The sequence below is a fragment of the Pleurodeles waltl genome, chromosome 10 (genome assembly GCF_031143425.1).
Source record: "Pleurodeles waltl isolate 20211129_DDA chromosome 10, aPleWal1.hap1.20221129, whole genome shotgun sequence".
Taxonomy (NCBI): Eukaryota; Metazoa; Chordata; class Amphibia; order Caudata; family Salamandridae; genus Pleurodeles; species Pleurodeles waltl.
This window is the reverse complement of record NC_090449.1, coordinates 453070428-453088900: the sequence shown is the minus strand read 5'-3', so window position 1 is coordinate 453088900 and position 18473 is coordinate 453070428. Positions and strand designations below refer to the sequence as shown.

Below are 18473 nucleotides of genomic sequence, written 5' to 3'. Positions count from 1 at the left end.
ACCCACAGGAGAGACCCTAAACAGCCCACAGAGGAGGATTGGCCACCTAACTAGGTGAGCACCTATCAGGAGGGGTCTCTGACGTCACCTGCTGGCTCTGGCCACTCAGAGGCCTCCATTGTGCCCTCACACCTCTGCATTCAAGATGGCAGAGATCTGGGACACACTGGAGCAGCTCTGGGTACCACCCCTGGGGTGGTGAGGGACAGGGGAGTGGTCACTCCCCTTTCCTTTGTCCAGTTTCGCGCCAGAGCAGGGGCTGGGGGATCCATGAACCGGTGTAGACTGGCTTATGCAAGGAGGGCACCATCTGTGCCCTTCAAAGCATTTCTAGAGGCTGGGGGAGGCTACTCCTCCCCAGCCCTTAACACCTATTTCCAAAGCGAGAGGGTGTAACACCTTCTCTTAGAGGAAATCCTTTGTTCTGCCTTCCTGGGACTGGGCTGCCCAGACCCCAGGAGGGCAGAAGCCTGCCTGTGAGTTGGCAGCCACGGTAGCTGCAGTGAAAACCACAGAGAGCTAGTTTGGCAGTTCCCGGGGTCCATGCTGGAGCCCCGGGGATGCATGGGATTGGCACCCCAATACCAGATTTGGCATGGGGGGACAATTCCATGATCTTAGACATGTTACGTGGCCATATTTGGAGTTACCATTGTGAAGCTACATATAGGTATTGACCTATATGTAGTGCACGTGTGTAATGGTATCCCCGCACTCACAAAGTCTGGGAAAATTGCCCTGAACAATGTGGGGGCACCTTGGCTAGTGCCAGGGTGCCCTCACACTTAGAAACTTTGCACCTAACATTCACTAAGTGAGGGTTAGACATATAGGTGACTTATAAGTTACTTAAGAGCAGTGTAAAATGGCTGTGAAATAATGTGGACATTATTTCACTCAGGCTGCAGTGGCAGTTCGGTGTAATATTGGTCTGAGCTCCCTATGGGTGGCAAAAGAAATGCTGCAGCCCATAGGGATCTCCTGGAACCCCAATACCCTGGGTACCTAGGTACCATATACTAGGGAATTATAAGGGTGTTCCAGTGTGCCAATGAAAATTGGTAAAAATGGTCACTAGCCTGCAGTGACAATTTTAAAAGCAGAGAGAGCATAAGCACTGAGGTTCTGGTTAGTAGAGCCTCAGTGATACAATTAGGCACCACACAGGGAACACATTTAGGCCACAAACTAGGAGCACTGGGGTCCTGGCTAGCAGTATCCCAGTGAAACAGGCAAAAACAAACTGACACACAAGTAAAAATGGGGGTAACATGCCAGGCAAGATGGTACTTTCCTACATACTTGCATCAACTATGGTGAAAAATGACAGTAACTTTGACGTAAGCGTACTGCATTTATCAGGATGCAATGGGGTGAACTGTACTGGGATATGAGGCACTGTGCTCCCTCCCCCCTTGTAGCTGTAATGATGGAGCTGATATAGATACCCTGAACAAGGTCTTCCCATGTTGTCAGGCGATCGTGTGGCGATCGCCCTGCCTAGTTGCGGCCAGGTTGCCTAAGCAATAATCTGCACTCAGAGAAGTAAGGTCCCAGGCCCTGATGGGGTAGCAGCAGACGTCTTTTTAGATAATCTTGATCTGTGGGTCCCGCTTTTGACTAGCATATTGAGAAGTGTGGCAATTGAGGGTCCTCCTAAATCTTGAGTTCAAACATACTTCCTATCTTTAAAAAGGTTAATCGGTCTGACCCCCGTAGCTACCGCCCCATCTCTCCAATAGATACTACTAGCAAGCTTATGGGGAGAATAATTCTTGAACGTCTCGAAGCATGGGTAACAGAGAAGGGATGTTTTTCTCAAATCCAATATGGGTTTAGACAGGTTTTGGGTACTTTGGAGCAATGCCTCAATCTTCATCTGGTTATTTCCAAATATACCATGGCCAAGAGCAGTTCAATCCACCTTTGTTACATTGGATTTAACTTCTGCATTTGACTGCGTGAATGGGAGAAACTCTGGGCCAAGATGTTGAATACGGGCTTTAATCCTGCTTTTGTTTATTTTCTTGGCTCCATGCATAATGGAGTGACGGGTCGGGTGAGGTATAGGACGAATGGAGAACTTAGTGACCCATTTGAAATGAATCAGGGTGCAACGCAGTGGTCCTTATTTGCCCCCTTTTTATTTTGTATTTATATAAACAATCTTTAGGCTTTTCTTAATGAAGAAGAGGTCGATGTCCCAAAGGATGGCCCTAGGAAGCCAAATACCACAAAATCACATGTTATAGTTATAGGGAATACTTGCTCTGCTTTTAGGCCCCACTATATTAACGGCAAGAAACTCTCATACATTTTTTCTTTCTTGTATCTGGGTGTTCCCTTTGATAGCACATGCACATGGACTCACTTAATTAATATCAGGAAACAAAGACTTGATCAATCCACTAGAGCAGTTTTTACATTGTGAGTTAGCTATGTAATAAACCCCTGCCTTCCCTGATTAGTATTTATAATGCACGATGCCTTGCTTTGGCCATATTTGGAGCAGGGGTTTGGGTTTATTGCAATGTGGACGCCCTTCAGTGGTTCGAAAATAAATGTTTGCGAATGTTGCTGTCTGTCCCTAATAGTCTGCCTATATACCTTTGCCACACAGAACTGGGACTCGTCCCAATAGTAGATCATGTTAAAGCAGCACCCTTATTATTATGGAGATCGATATGAGTCAAACAAGAAACTTTGTCTAATCAAGCTCTGATTAACGATTGAAAGTCTTTAGACACAGTACAGAACCTCCCTTTTGTTATCTTATGTAAAGGAGCAGCTGGCCTTGTTGAGGAGAGAAGACTGTTATTTTAACCTTCACCATTAATAGCGTCCAGCCCAGAAAAACAGCTTAAACACAATCTGCTCACTATGGGGGTCATTCTGACCCCGGCGGTCAGAGACCGCCGGGGCCAGGGTCGGCGGGAGCACCGCCGACAGACCGGCGGTGCCCCGCAGGGCATTCTGACCGCGGCGGTTCGGCCGCGGTCAGATGCGGGAAACCGGCGGTCTCCCGCCGGTTTCCTGCTGCCCTGCAGAATCCTCCATGGCGGCGGAGCGCGCTCCGCCGCCATGGGGATTCTGACACCCCCTACCGCCATCCTGTTCCTGGCGGGTCTCCCGCCAGGAACAGGATGGCGGTAGGGGGTGCCGCGGGCCCCTGGGGGCCCCTGCAGTGCCCATGCCAATGGCATGGGCACTGCAGGGGCCCCCGTAAGAGGGCCCCACAAAGTATTTCAGTGTCTGCTATGCAGACACTGAAATACGCGACGGGTGCCACTGCACCCGTCGCACCTTCCCACTACGCCGGCTCAATTCTGAGCCGGCGTCCTCGTGGGAAGGTTGATTTGCCCTGGGCTGGCGGGCGGCCTTTTGGCGGTCGCTCGCCAGCCCAGTGCAAAACCCAAAATACCCTCAGCGGTCTTGCGACCGCGGAGCGGTATTTTGGTGGGGGAACTTTGGCGGGCGGCCTCCGCCGCCCGCCAAAGTTAGAATCACCCCCTATATTTCTCCAACAAAAGCTACAGTCTGAGTTTAAAAAGGAGTCAACTGAATTTTTGCCTCTTTGTGTCCATGGAACCATATCTGATGTTTCCTCTTTCCCACTTACAGAGATTTTATTTGACCAGATTTAGATATGGTATAGATTATTCATTGGTTTCTTATCCTAGATTTGCCTATTATGATTCAGACTTAGCCCTTGGTCCTGTGATTCATTATCGGGACAGTCTCTTCTACACTTTTTCTTTTTTTGTAAATTGTATGCTCTCCCTCGGAACCAGTTTCTGATTCCTTTACTAAGGCACCTGAGTATTAGACGCTGTAGACCTGTGCTGTGTTATTTGCAGCTCCCTCAGACAAAGCACATCTGTCTGATGGTGTATAAGGTTCTATAAAATGCCACTCACCTAAGGAATCTGGTGGGGAAGTAAATAACTACATCTAGTATTTCCTGCAGCCAGAACTGTTCAACAGCGATAGGTTGCACTTTGTTTTTCGAGTAAAAGTGCTCTTCTTAACGCCTGTATTTGCACTTAAACACTTTTCGTATGGCTGTCATTTTATAAAATGATGATCTTAGAATGTGAATTTTTTAAACAATGTTATCGATTTTAATATATATTATTGCATGTTTTTGTGGCTATACTATTCATGTATACCACATAAAGATCTTCTGAGTCTGAGATGCTATATCTCCCTGTAACAGTTATTCATCTTCATGGAACTGCTGCTGCTACTCACTATCCTAGAAAACTGTTCTTCATTGTTAAGTACCTTTTCCAGTCTGCCAGATGTTTTTGTCATCTGCAGTTTTGTGCAACTATTCCTAGTTTTTTAATGTTTTCTACATTTTTGTCTGACATTTGAGATGAACCTATTGTATCCCTTTCTGATACTTCTGTCATAATGTTTGTATTTCTGTCTTCTATCAAGTTTGCATCTCATATTGATCATGCAGGTAACTAAGCCTTGGATAGTGTGGCCCACACCCTGAAAGATCTACTATGCCACTTTGCTAGTGGGCACTATTCAGACGCTATAAAGAAATGCTTTGCTAGTTCTCTTTTTAAATAAGCCCTCAGCTGATCTAACCATTGTAGGCAAATCTTTGCAGCCTTATGCAACAAAGACTTTGTGAAAGGCTAATAACTTCCAACAATCTGAGCACATCAAAGTTATCAATATTCTAGACATTTTTCAGACAGACTTTCAGGCATCGCTTGGTAGAGAGGTGCATGCAGTGAGCTGCAGGGATTATCTTTGAGCCAGACACTTTAAATCTTTATGTGGCCCCATTAGCAGCTATTGAAGTCTCTGACTTTTTGCTTTAAGGATTATGCTTCAACTCGAAAGGGACACCTGCTTGGCCCAACACAACTTCAGAAACTACTATAGCAGATTGGATGAGTAATAACTTAATAAGGCTCATCTCAGAAAAAGACAGAAATTCTTAGTTTAGTGGTACCACCTTTTCACTGATAGCGACTTTGGTTCCAACTCTTCTACTGCTGACACCAGTCTATAATCTGTGAATGCTTTTTCATAGCTTCCTCATTTTGGTCCTTCAGATAAATAGAATTGCCTCAACCTGTTGTTTTTACTTATGGATATGTCATAGGATCATTCTACACCAAGCATCTGATTACAGCTTTTCTCTAATTAAAGTGGTGATGGGATCCCGGCTGGAATAGTTAATTTAATTAAGATTAGATTAATTTAATAAGTAATATTTATTTTTGGCTTCCAGTGCAGAGCTCACATCCTGGGCCAGCCCGGAACCTAACTGGCTTCCCGCATGTGAAATATATCCCAAATAAAGCTATTAATTGACTTGAGTCTAATTTACTCCAGAACATATTTAAACCTTTTATCCCCATCTAGATATTTCCTTCTCATCTGCCAAGCTTCATTAGGGTGGGCGGGTACCTTCTTTTGGCATGTGAGAGTGTTGTAACTCTGACCCTGTCACTTGGCCCAAAGTCTGGGTACCTTCCACTGGACCTCACTATTGTATTCCTCCATGGCATCTGATGGTCACCTTTGAAATCTTCTGCTAGTGAGGTCATTCAGTAGTGTGGAAATATGGGATCTACTGGACACATGGCGTGGGGGGGGGGGGCTTTATTGCCTTTCTCTGACAGAGGACGGGCACTTCTCAAGTAATCAAAGTATTCTTTGGCTATTGATACATATTTCTGCAACACTAATTGCTCTGCACTGTCTGCAAAGTCGGTAGTCCAAAAGAGTATGTTTAGGAGGGTTTGTCTGGAAATCTGATACCTACAGAGATTTGTTGGTATACTCGTCTGGATATATAATCTAAATGTATGAGGGACAGGCTCAGAGGAAAAGGAAAGGAGTACACAATACCTAGCGTTCAATTTCCTGCCACTCGGACGGACGGATGACACAAAAAAAAAAAACTTACTGGAGATAAAACTATAAATACATTAGTAAACAACTTAGCATTCAGTTCAGTACGTATGCTTATTATGAACCTCTCAAACTCCGTAATGCTTAGTTCAAGTAAAATGGAAAGGGCATTGCTCACAGTTTTCAGAGAGGGACATGAAGTGAAATGATAATAACAAACACAAAAAAAAACAAATCCAAAGAGGTCTTCTGGCCTGTGCTAAGCTAACGGATAAAGCATTCACAGTATCTTGAATAAACGTACGCTCGGCCCCTATGCCAATGTTAACAGTGAATCCGCTAAATGTTGTGCACTACTCTTGTGTCTATTGCGTCTCTAAGTGAGTTTTACAGAAATATATGTAGCTCTCACCTTCCAGAAGCCTCCTCTTTGAGAGACGTGGTAGGGTCTTCAGTGTCTCCTCGAGAAAATAATCCTGGGTGGATCTGGTCACTGGGCTGCGAGCTGCTGGCCTTTTGATCACTGCTATCATCTTCATTTAAAAAAAACTGTGTTTAAAGGAAATATTAATTACACTAATCCAGGAGGGTTAAGCTCAGTTCAGGTTTGAAAAAATAACTCTACAGAGAATCCTGCATGAACCAATTGCAGTTCCTTATAAAACAAACAGATGACAGAAGAGAAATGGAGAGCAGGACAAGATCATCTTGAAAACACCAAAACCAAATTAACATAAATGAATAAAATGTTACTTACCTATATTCATGGCACCTCGTCAGAGATTCTTACCTATGTTCCTACCTTGGTGAACCCATATTAACATATACATGATAAAGGGTTTAAAAAAGCACAGTCATTCTCACATCAAGTTAACCCTGTAGGGGAACCAGGATGTCAGGAAAGTCCTGACAAAGTCTACTTGAAAAAAAAGTACTTCTTCCCTCCCTGTTCAACTTTCAATCTCACAGGATAGCCTACTGATGCAGAGATTGCTCTATGTATCAGCTGCTCATAGAAGTTCATTAATGCCTTGTTCTTGCTTAACGTCTGTGCGCTCAAAACAGGAAAAAGCAGAAGTCTCTCAGCTCTCCACTGTACAAATGTACCTGGTACTCCTACCCTCAATAGTTGATCAGACCTCTCAGTTGATATGATCAGTACCAAAACAGTGGCACAACAACCTCACTCGGATCAGTACACTTTGGGGTGGGTCTGGACGCTTTCATCACACTATAATAAATGTCAATCTAGTGCACACCTAATATACCAGAAAATATGTTTTATGAATCTTTGGAAAATCAACAGCGAGCGAGTGGCATTGCAAGATTTGCAGCTAGATCTCCTAGCTTTGCCATGACGCCCGCAGTAGAAATTTACAAACTACAAGCAAGAGGGGGAGCAATCTATGGAGCTGAACTGTGGGGCCACTGTTGCCTGGATGATTTGATAAAAGTGGAGAACTCTTTCTTAAGGTCATTGCTAAGAGTTCCTTCCAGTACCCCAATGCTCCCAATACGCATGGACCTAAATCTCCCTTCTATCAGCCAGATTGTTGCACTCAAGCCCCTGTTGTACTGGATTCGCCTATGGTCATCAGATTCTCTTGTCCATTATAGATGTGCGCTAGCTAACTTGATGGCCAACAACACTAGCTCCAAAATCAAGTGGTGTGCATATGTAGAAAGGACCCTCTCGCTTCTTGGTTTGGGGTCCTATTGGAAGGAACCGTTATCTATCCCTAAGAATGCAACCCAGACTCTAAAGGATGCTTTCTGGCTCCATGTTCAACTTTCCCAACTGTCCGCTGTCTCGTCATCATCCATGACGGGAAACTTTTTATATTTTAAATGTCATTATGAATTTGCACAATATATGGATATAGTATCTTCCCCGTTTGCTCGTTCATTATACATTAGATTCAGGGTGGGCTCTCTTCCTTTGCGTTCCCTCACTTATAAATGGCCTAATTTTAGTTGTTCTTCTAAGATGTGTCCGATGGGCTGTGCTAGAGAAGAATCAGTAACTCATATTCTCTTCCAATGCCCCGCATACTCCAAACAAAGAGCCCGTTGGATCATTCCTCTGTGCAGAAGTAAGGGTTTTAAAAACTGCTTGCTAGCTTTGAGAATTTTTAAATCTGATTCATCGGTTTTAGTGGTTTGTTGTTTGTCAAAATATTTAGACTCAATCTGGCGTATCAGATTGAACACGCTTAAAAAAGCAGAGGGAAATTTAACAATGAATGTGGTAAACAACAATTGATGGATTTATCATTGCATGCACATATCACTTTTATTGCTTCAGATGCATCCCCTACCTGCTGTTTTTATCTTTCTTAGATATTTTTTAAATCGAAATGTCCTTTTTATCTGATATGGTTTGCCAGGCTTGTATTTTATTCTTTTACCTATAATGCGTTTTTACATAACTATAAGGTGCGATTTTCCATGAGGGAACTGCTTATGTGTAAATATTTCTCTTTTCTTTTTTTTCTCCTTTTCAATCTTTTATGACTTAAATTGTTTATTATGTAGCTTGCCGTTTCTTTTTTGTGTGATGCGCTTTTATGGTATTTATATTTACCGAAATAAAGCTAATGAAATGAATGAAATGAATAAAATGTTACTTACCTATATTCATGGCACCTCGTCAGAGATTCTTACCTATGTTCCTACCTTGGTGAACCCATATTAACATATACATGATAAAGGGTTTAAAAAAGCACAGTCATTCTCACATCAAGTTAACCCTGTAGGGGAACCAGGATGTCAGGAAAGTCCTGACAAAGTCTACTTGAAAAAAAAGTACTTCTTCCCTCCCTGTTCAACTTTCAATCTCACAGGATAGCCTACTGATGCAGAGATTGCTCTATGTATCAGCTGCTCATAGAAGTTCATTAATGCCTTGTTCTTGCTTAACGTCTGTGCGCTCAAAACAGGAAAAAGCAGAAGTCTCTCAGCTCTCCACTGTACAAATGTACCTGGTACTCCTACCCTCAATAGTTGATCAGACCTCTCAGTTGATATGATCAGTACCAAAACAGTGGCACAACAACCTCACTCGGATCAGTACACTTTGGGGTGGGTCTGGACGCTTTCATCACACTATAATAAATGTCAATCTAGTGCACACCTAATATACCAGAAAATATGTTTTATGAATCTTTGGAAAATCAGCAGGCACTTTGGTCTGAATACCCAGAACTCTGATGTGAGAGCCCCTCCTCTGATTGTTCAAAACCGTAATTCTCTCTTCTAAAGTGACATGGATGAACTACAGGCCTAGTCTCAAAAGTTTTTGCTGCCGCCAAATGGGTATCCACCTGGCCTTGAAAAGGTCATACTTTACTGTCTGCAATATCCATTCTTTGCTCCACCACCAACACCTACCGGCCTAACAGACCCTCCAGGTGCTTGCACACCTGTGAGGGCCAAATCAATAGTCCCACTTTCCTCCTTTAGATTGCTATGCAGGTAATTAACTGATTTAAGCTACGCCCTTTCATCCTGGAACATGATCCTATACTCACCCTACACATGAGACGTCCTCTCTGTTGCTCTTTTATCCTGCTTTCTGAGGCTCAAAGTCATCCTTCTTCCCCCTCATCTGTATGCCATATTTGTATGCAATTAAGTACCCTGTCCGTTTGGTATGCAATTCACAAGTGCCCACAGCACCAAGTGCCATCAGGCCTGCCAGTCAGTCTGGAAGGCAAGCCTCAGGAATAGCAAGGGACCTTTTCTTCTTTTGATCTAGAGGGTACCGCCTTCTTGAGTATTCTCCGACATACAAAGCCAGACAGACTCTTCAACCCTACTGAAATGGGTCTTCCGACACTGGGAGATTGCCATTTATTTCCTCTCACTCATCTCCTGGTCCATCTACAATAGGACACAGTCTTTACAATGTTGCTTTTAGCATGCAAGCTTTACCACACAGGTATGGCTATGTGCCTTTAACACGCAAAGTAAGCATTGCTTAGTTAAGTGTCTGTCTGTCTATCTCTCTATCTAGGGGTGGGAAGGGGTAAATGTTGTCAAGGATCATTTTAGCACTGGATAGTGGTAAAGTGTGGAATGGGTAATTTTAGGGTTTAGGGTTAGGCAATAGTAAAGGGTGGTAACAGTAAATGTAGTGTGTAGGGGTGGGTAGCAGTAAAGGGTGGTAAGGATAATTTTAGGGTTCACGGGTGGGTAGTTGTAAAGGAATGTAACAATAATTTTTAGAGGTTGGGGTGGGCAGTGGTAAAGGCAGGGGAAGAATAATCTAAAAAAAGGGCTGGTTGTTCCTTGACATATTCCTAAAGGAACTCTTTTGGAGATATATATATATATATATATATAAACAAATATATAACTTAAAAAAACAAAGGTTACAGGGACATAATAGTTAGGCTCACATTTTAAAAGTACAAAACCATAGAAATTCACTAGTTATAAAGTCAGAGTTATCTCAAGTAACTAAAACTCGTGCCCTAAGGTAACTGTAACTCGTGCCATCGCCATGCACTGCTAATTACCCAACAAATATTGGCACTCATGACATCTTAGATAACATCATTGATAATACCAAAGTAATATGTGCAGTAAAATGTTTGCCGTAAATACTGTGCATGGTGAGTGTGCGATTCATAGCTACCTTAGGGCATGAGTTATAGCTACTTGAGATAACTAACTGTAACAGGTGAGTTTCTATGGTTTTGTACATATAAAATATAAGCAGAACTATAAGGCCCCTGTAACCTTTTGTTTTTCAAGTAAAGAAAAAAACAAAGGTTACAGGGACATTATAGTTAGGAATTAGCATTTACAAAACCTTAGAAATTCACAGAAAAACCAAAGGCTAGAAGGATGCTATAGTTAGGTTCGGAAATTACACGAACAATACCATAGAAATTCAGCTGTTATAGAGTCATTTCAGTTAACTATAACTCGTGCCCTAGGGTAACTATAACTTGCACCCGGCCATGCACAGTTTTCTCATCAATAATTTTAATACAAATGTTGGAGTGATAATATCAGTCATTCAAAAGCAACTTTATTCGGCATTTACTGCCATAAAAGCACAGATAATACACAAAATAAAAGAACATAAAAAGACGACATTTAGAATATAAAACTAATCAAAAACTCTGAATTACTGCCAATTTAAGCAATCATCAGCTCATACAGTTACCTTATATAAAGTCTACTTCTAATATAATTCAAAATTGCACAACATAATTCTATTGAGGCAAGTTTCTGTAGCAATACCATAGCAGCCCGATATTTGTTAAAACCAGCTTTTCACAAAAAGGGTACTAAAAATGCACTTCTGGGAGTTGAGTATAAAGGACAAAAAAGAATAAAGTGTCACGTACTTGGATTTGTGGTATAATTACAATGACATGGGGGGAGCTTATGTGTCCAAACACCCTGGATTGGAAATGCAACATTAAAATGTATAAGGTTCAACCTAAAACAAGCTGAAAGTAAAAAGTGATTTGGATTTTAAAAAACAGGGCAAATATGACTCTATATAATTTGCTCCTACAATGAGTATATAAGATTCCACTGATTTTAACCTTGCCGCATTTCGCAAACTTTAATTCCTTGAAAATTCATCTTAACGATTTTTTTACCAGAGCTTTAGCATCACAATCATTGACCATGGGTCTGAAAACATTTCCGAGAGCCCTAGTATAACCAAAAGTGATTTTACATAGGTAAACCATGGAATTCTCCACATATTTTGTAGAGATGAACAATCTGAAATACATTATCTCACGATTTTCCTTTCGGGGGTCAGCCAACATTTAACCCATAATAAAAGTGGAGCGATTTTAATCTGATCCTCCACAAAAGCTAAATCCAGCTCTTCATGGGGGAAATAAATTTGCAGTATTATTGAGGAGTGACAACAAACAATGGCCAAAATAATTTTCAACAGGCTGCTAAGGGTCCACATCCTGGTAGCCCCAAACACCAGCCCTATAAATGGCAGAGTAAATGCATCTTTTCGTTTTATACAATGTAAGCATTTCCGGACATTGGTCATGTTCTAAAGTCCTTGGAAAATTGAATATTGCTTCCGAATTCATTGTCATTTGCTGCAATATCATTATAATATGGGCTTTTCAGATGGTATTGGAGGTAAATGTTATACCTAGATAATTAAAAACGTTTGCTCTTTGTAGAATAGTATCTCATCCTAAGCACCCTTGTTTTTACATTTTGTTGCGCCACAGGACATAACAAATATTTTGGCCTGGTTTATCTTTAAGCCCATCCATATATTATGCAAACAAATTCATCTGCTTCTGCAAACTATTTGGTGCATGGGCTATTAAAACTGCATCATCTGAGTTTTAAAAGGATGGGGAGTGGAGTCCCACCCCACTTAGGTACATCTACTCCTGCATTTATAAGATGGTAAGTGATACCATTAACATATATCAAAGATATAAATATGGCGAAAATACAACCCTTTCTCATCCCTCTAAGTGATTTTATTCCAGCTGTCAAATATCCCTGCAGCCTATAACGTACAGCCACCCTCAAATTATAATGGAGACATTTTATCATGGTCAGCAGGTCCCATTCAAAGCCTATGTTCTCCATTATTGCCCAGAGTTTGTCCCTATTTACTAGATCAAATGCACTAGATAGATCTATAAACGTCATATGACTAGACCTCTTTTTTGCATTTACATACTTACTGATAATGAGGTGGAGATTTAGAGTTTGTTCAATAGTGCCGATCACTGGCCTGAATCCAAACTGGACTGGAGTTAGAATCTTATGTTCCTGTGCCCAGGTTTCTAAGCATCCCGAAATTACCCTCCCCAAAACGTTTCCTGTAGCGCCTATCATGGAGATCGGCCTGTAACAAGTCACTGATGATTTATCACCTTTTTTGAAGATTGGCACTAAAATAGCAGATCTCCAAGATTCTGGAATCGTATCCTCCACTCCACTTCTTAAAACTTTGGTTAAAATCGGACCCCATAATTTGATAACTGATTTATAAAGATCTACTGACACCCAGTCTGGACCTGGGGGTTTACCTGAAGCAGAAAGATTAAAAGCTCTTACGACCTTCCCACTTCTACTGGTGTTAATAAAGATACTGGCGGGGTTCTGCACAGTTGGCACCCGATAAATCATCCTTATTTGGTTGACTGGGTGCACTAGGTTGAAAGTCTCCAGTGTAGTGGGTTACCCATTCTAGTTAAGGAATCAGGCTTCCAATTTGGGGGTATCTTTCGCTGAAAAGAAGGGTTGATTTATAACCTCCCATTTTTAAAGCAGCAGCTGCAGACAAATCTTCCCAGGATTTTGCCCTAATCTCCCCCTTTCTTGCATCCACAATATTCTTATATTCCTGTCTGGCTGTGCATACCTTCCTAGGGCACCATGGGACGGATTTTGAAGCATGCATTAAACGTTTGTGAGCTGACGAACATGCCTTGTTAAACCAGCGATGGACAGGGGTGATCTGAGGTGGTCTATGGGCAATCAGGCCCTCCCTAATTGCTCCACATAGCTGATTAAAAGCCCATAAAACAGATGCATTAGATGACTCCGCCGATAGGCACATTTCTATGGGGACTATATTTTCCCACACTATTTATCTGAAAAGCTGACCAGGTCAATTTGTTCCCATTTAATCCGAATGCATTTATTCTTATTAAAGCTCCATTGTTGCTCAAACTCTACGGGATTTGGTTGAGTGTTTATTTTTAAAGTGGTACAATCAGGGTCATGATCACTCAGCCAATTAGCCACAATTCTGTATTCTGGCGTCAGATGAACTGCATCCGCTGAGATAATTATGAAATCTATAATGCACCCATTCAGTCATTTAAAGGTGGGAATTGTGTCACCCAAATTGGCCCCCGGTGCTCCTAATATCTGCAGATCTCATTTAAACAGAAGCATATTCAAACCATCACCCAAAGCATTATGTTTAAAATGTGCCCAGTTCATACCATCATCATCCTGCAGCACACTGCACAATTCGGTGTAACTTTGCCGACAAAGTTGAGCATTAAAATCCCCCAGCCAGACCACTATTACTTTCTTATTCAAATTAAAGAAATAACTATCAAAAACATTCATTAAAATCCAGAATAGCTCTTAACCCAAGGTTATTGAAACTATTATAAAAAATTAACTAGCAAAATATCCCATTTGCCCTCTATAGGTATCAATGACACCATGAACTGAGGGGATGACCATTCAACAGGTATTTTCACTTTGTCCAGTTTTACAGAGATAAAAGTGGCAAGGCCCCCCACTTGGTCTGACTGCTGCTGAAGGGAGGGCCGGTTGGAATGACGAAGAAAACCCCTCCACATTAAAAGGACATGTCATCCAGGTCTCTTGGACACAGATCACATCGAAGGTATTCAAGAAACATAGCCACTCCTGGTTATCCAGTTTACGACATGCACCCGCAATATTCCATGTCATAATACTCAAACTTCTTTGACGACCATCAGGGTTTTACAAATAGTGACAGCTATCCTTGCAACAGACCTCACAATACAGACTTGTCAAATGAAATAGGTACCCCTGGATGGTTTATTAATGGAATAGAGTTTTCTTCAACTAACTCTCCTCTATCTAGCAAGGTAATCGTCATTTTGGTCCAATGTGAAAAGGGCCCTAAATCTATTTCCTGCCAGCACCTGTAGTACATCCAGTTACCTCGTGGGTACGACAATGAACAGACTAATTTCTCATGGCCAGATTTAAATGTCTATAACAAATTTTTTATGGAGCTTGATTTCACCCTTCCTGGTCTGGTAGCTGCCAAAATATCCCCCACCAACTTAGGATTGCGGAAGCTAATAACAATTAAGTCTCCTGAGGTTTGATGTGAAAATTGAGTAATTACTCCCACACGCCATGCAAAAATAATCTCTTGCAGCAAAACCCAATGGCCCATCAAATTCTGGAATAATCAGTATCCACTTTATTTATTAGGGCTGATGTTGGCTCAACTGCACCAACTGGCAAAGGAGGAACATTTGCCAGGACAATAACGTAAGGGCAGGCTGCGGAGGGAAGGTGAATCACTGGCAGCTTTACTTCTGTCACAACAGTACTTGCAGGTGGGACTGTTGTGGAAAGCTGTCGCCTAGATCCAATATTAGCCTGTCTAGATGGTTTTTGTCCCATCTCCTTTCTCTGCAGATTTTCAATTGCATTTCCTGCTTGAAGGCTTTCAGCAACGCTTACTCCCTCATTTGTCAGGGGAATTGACGCTTGAATAGTCGGTGTGGCATTTACTACAATGCAGGTCATAGAGAAGACCACTGATATTTGCTCACACTGAGTAATTTGGGAGACTTTGCATTGGTGGAATTATGTTAGGTTGCTGCTTGGCCTCTTTTTGCATAACTTGCGTGATTTTAATTGCTTTAGAGTTTGTAGCCCACCTCCTATGCTTTATGGCTTGTTCGTTCTCTGGTGAGGGAATGGAGATGTCATCACTCGTTATTTCACTTTGGGCTTCCGGAGTCCTTCTTCTGCAGCTGTAACCTCCTCAATTGCCCATGTTACTGGGAGAGGGGACTGATCAATTAAAGGTGGGGTAAAAACAAGGTTGTTCCTCTGGAGATTATTAGTTTAGAGTATCCTGGTAGCACAGGGGTCAAAAGCAATGATGGGGCCAGGTGCTCCGCTGTGGAGGAGAGCCTTCTTTCTGCTAATTTAATTTTGTTGGTTATCACATCTACTGCCCTCACCAGGAAGTTATCTATCGTAGACCCTGCCTGTGGCTAGGGGCGTGTTGAAGCCCCTGAACTGGTGGCTTTCCTTTTCCCCATTTTGGCCAGATTCTAGATGTCCACCAACAAACCACAGGACTAATGGGATCAGATGGAACCAAACCCTCTTACAAGCTGGAAATGGATTACAATAGCCTGCACCATAGCCTGCACAATACCTGGAATCTCTTCTTGTGTTACCCGGAGGCGGTGCATGAGATGACTTGTATCCACATGAAAAGGAGGGAGGCCAGCCTGACCTCTATCAGGCTATGATGGACTAAGACGGGCCAGGTCGCAGCCCGGGCACACGCCTCGCACCACGCTTGATGGAGGGGGCTTATCAGAGCACGGCAAATTAAGGATTTCCAGAAGCAGCTCCTCTTCCTCACACATAAGTCCTTGTGGGACAGTGAGTCCCCAGTTCCAAACACTGCTCTTAAAGCATCCAGTGATAATATCAATGACGCTATTGAAGATGTCATCAATGATATAATATGTAGGGTAATTAGTTGTGCATGGTCGTGAGTTATAGTTACCTTAAGGCACAAGAAATACACCAGGCCCTGGGGGATGGGGTCACAGGGTCCAAAAGCAATCCATGGAGGAGGGGGACACATGCCCCCCTACCCCTTGAAAAGGCACTGGGCCCCAGGCCCCAGGAATGTGGTCCCTGGGCCGATATCGGCCTGGGAAGGGGGACTGCATGCTCCCCTCCCCCTCAAAAATGCCCTGGGATGGGGTTCCCTGGAAGGGGGCCACATGCGCCCCACTCCCCGATAATAAATGTTTTCCCTCCCCGGGCCCTGGCCCACCCCCTACGTTTTTTAATTTTTTTTATTGCCATATATCCTCTGCAAAAGTACGGCAAAAAAATCTGGGACCCCACTACCAGGCCTAGGGGGTCTGGGTGTTGCTACCCAGCCCCCTTGAGTCTTTTTTCATTTGTTTTTTTTAGTGCTCAGGACTGAGGCCGAGTCCTCAGCTAGCTACCACCACTTCCTGGTTGAGGTGGTCACCGCCAATCAGATCTCAGATTGAGATCTATCAGGATCCGTGAAGGTTCTATGTCCCTAGGTATACAGAGTTTTTTTTAGCATTTATTTGCTTAAAAGCTGCTGGATAGATTTCTACCATATTACAAAAAGCATTCTTTCTGGACCTACATCTAACTTTCTGCAAAATCTGTAGTAAATCCGTTCAGAGGTTTAAGCTATAGCTGTGTCTAAAGATCCTATGGGGAAATGAATGGGGAAAACATGTTTTAGGACCCCCCTTTTTTCTCGGTCCCCGCTTGACGAATGATCTTGAAACTTTCCATGCGCAAACTAGTAAAAAAGCAGCACTTTTTTAGAGAGTTTGTCAATAGGCGCCAAAGTTATAAGCAACACAAAAAAATGCATTTCCTAGGGAAACACGATTCCAACTATAACTACGCAGTGGCGATGGCCACTGGATAACTGGGTTATATTATGTTTCAATTACCTTATTATACTTACCATGCGTGGTAAAGGTTTTAATTGCATCATCAGTATACAACCTATCTATAACCATCTATGATCTAGCACCAATTGCTTGTTACATCTTGCAGTCCCTGGTTAAGCCCCCTTGTTTAATATGACAGGCCAACCTGCCGCCACCTCAGGCAAATCACAGATGACTCCCGGACCGATCCCCCTATTCTCACTCAGGACACTGGCTCATCAAGTGAGCCACTGGTGGCGACTGAATCAGATGTGCCTATAAGCAACAGCAGGCCTCAATGATGGAACGGGGCGACATGAGTTCACAAATCAGCAGTCACAGGACCAGCATATGTGCTGTGACTCCCCATAACTGATCTTGGGCAGTGGTCACACTCTGCTCTGGTGCAGTCAAGCAGGCCAAAAAAATGGAGCTCAATGCAGAACTCCAAAGAAAGCTGACTATTTTCAAACTAATTTGCCCACTTCTTCCCCACCACCATAACACCACCATAAAAATGCAAAAATCTAAAAATTGGAAGAACTCTGGGACCAGAAAGTATGTGCTCCTCTTTCTAATTGTGAGCCAAAGAAATTGAAGAACAAGAAAGCGCTTCAGAATTCCTTATTACCATTAATACGGCTTCCTTAGTAATCAACCACTAAGGGGAATAGTCAGCCATGCCAACAAGAGTAGGTTTTTCATGGGGCTCTGCTATTGGCTTTCCTTCAGTAGTGTTGCCTGTAGTTACCCAGAAAAAGAGCCATGCCCATGAGGACAAAGAAGAATATGGCACCAATGACCCAAATTAAGTTATAATTTATGATGGTGCTCTGGAGGTACAAATATACAATGTTTCCCTTGGCCACACGAGGAATAATCCAAGATGGCAACAACAGCCTCCACATGAAGGCACTTCAGAGTCCAATCAATGAAGAGTTGTGCTAGCTGAGCAGAGAGTAGTGAGACATACACAGGTAAGAGCAAGTCAGCAGAGAATACACAAGGAGAAAGGCCATGGGCTTGGACTGCAAGCTGAAAATCGTCATACATAGGGAGGCAATGTCAAAGTGCGGCAGAGACTGACACATTTTGACACATCAGATGCTTTGGCCAAGCAGTCAACAAATTCAGGCACGGAGGACGTACTGAATTATGGAAACAACATTGAGACTGTGTAGTACATCTAAAAGCGCTGGCCAGGGGAAACTTCTAATTCTGTGGCCACCCACTTTGTTGCAGGTGATACTTACAATGAATAATATAAATTCACATGAGTTAAACCCTTGTGGCAGCACCACACCTGAGAGTCCCACTTCCTTACTAACAACTACAAGAAAAGAATAAAGGTGTCATTACTATAGAATCCTA

The 18473-nt window shown here is 42.7% G+C and overlaps 1 protein-coding gene across 6 annotated transcripts in view; it reads right to left on the bottom strand.

Moving 5' to 3' along the window:
- SLC4A2 (solute carrier family 4 member 2) overlaps positions 1 to 18473 on the bottom strand; it is a 2186615-nt gene that overhangs the window by 1108431 nt on the left and 1059711 nt on the right. For all 6 annotated transcript variants that reach the window (XM_069210734.1, XM_069210733.1, XM_069210737.1 and 3 more), the window contains one exon: positions 6296 to 6432. In XM_069210734.1, the coding sequence (XP_069066835.1) occupies positions 6296 to 6432 (137 nt within the window). The remainder of the gene's footprint in view (positions 1 to 6295; positions 6433 to 18473) is intronic.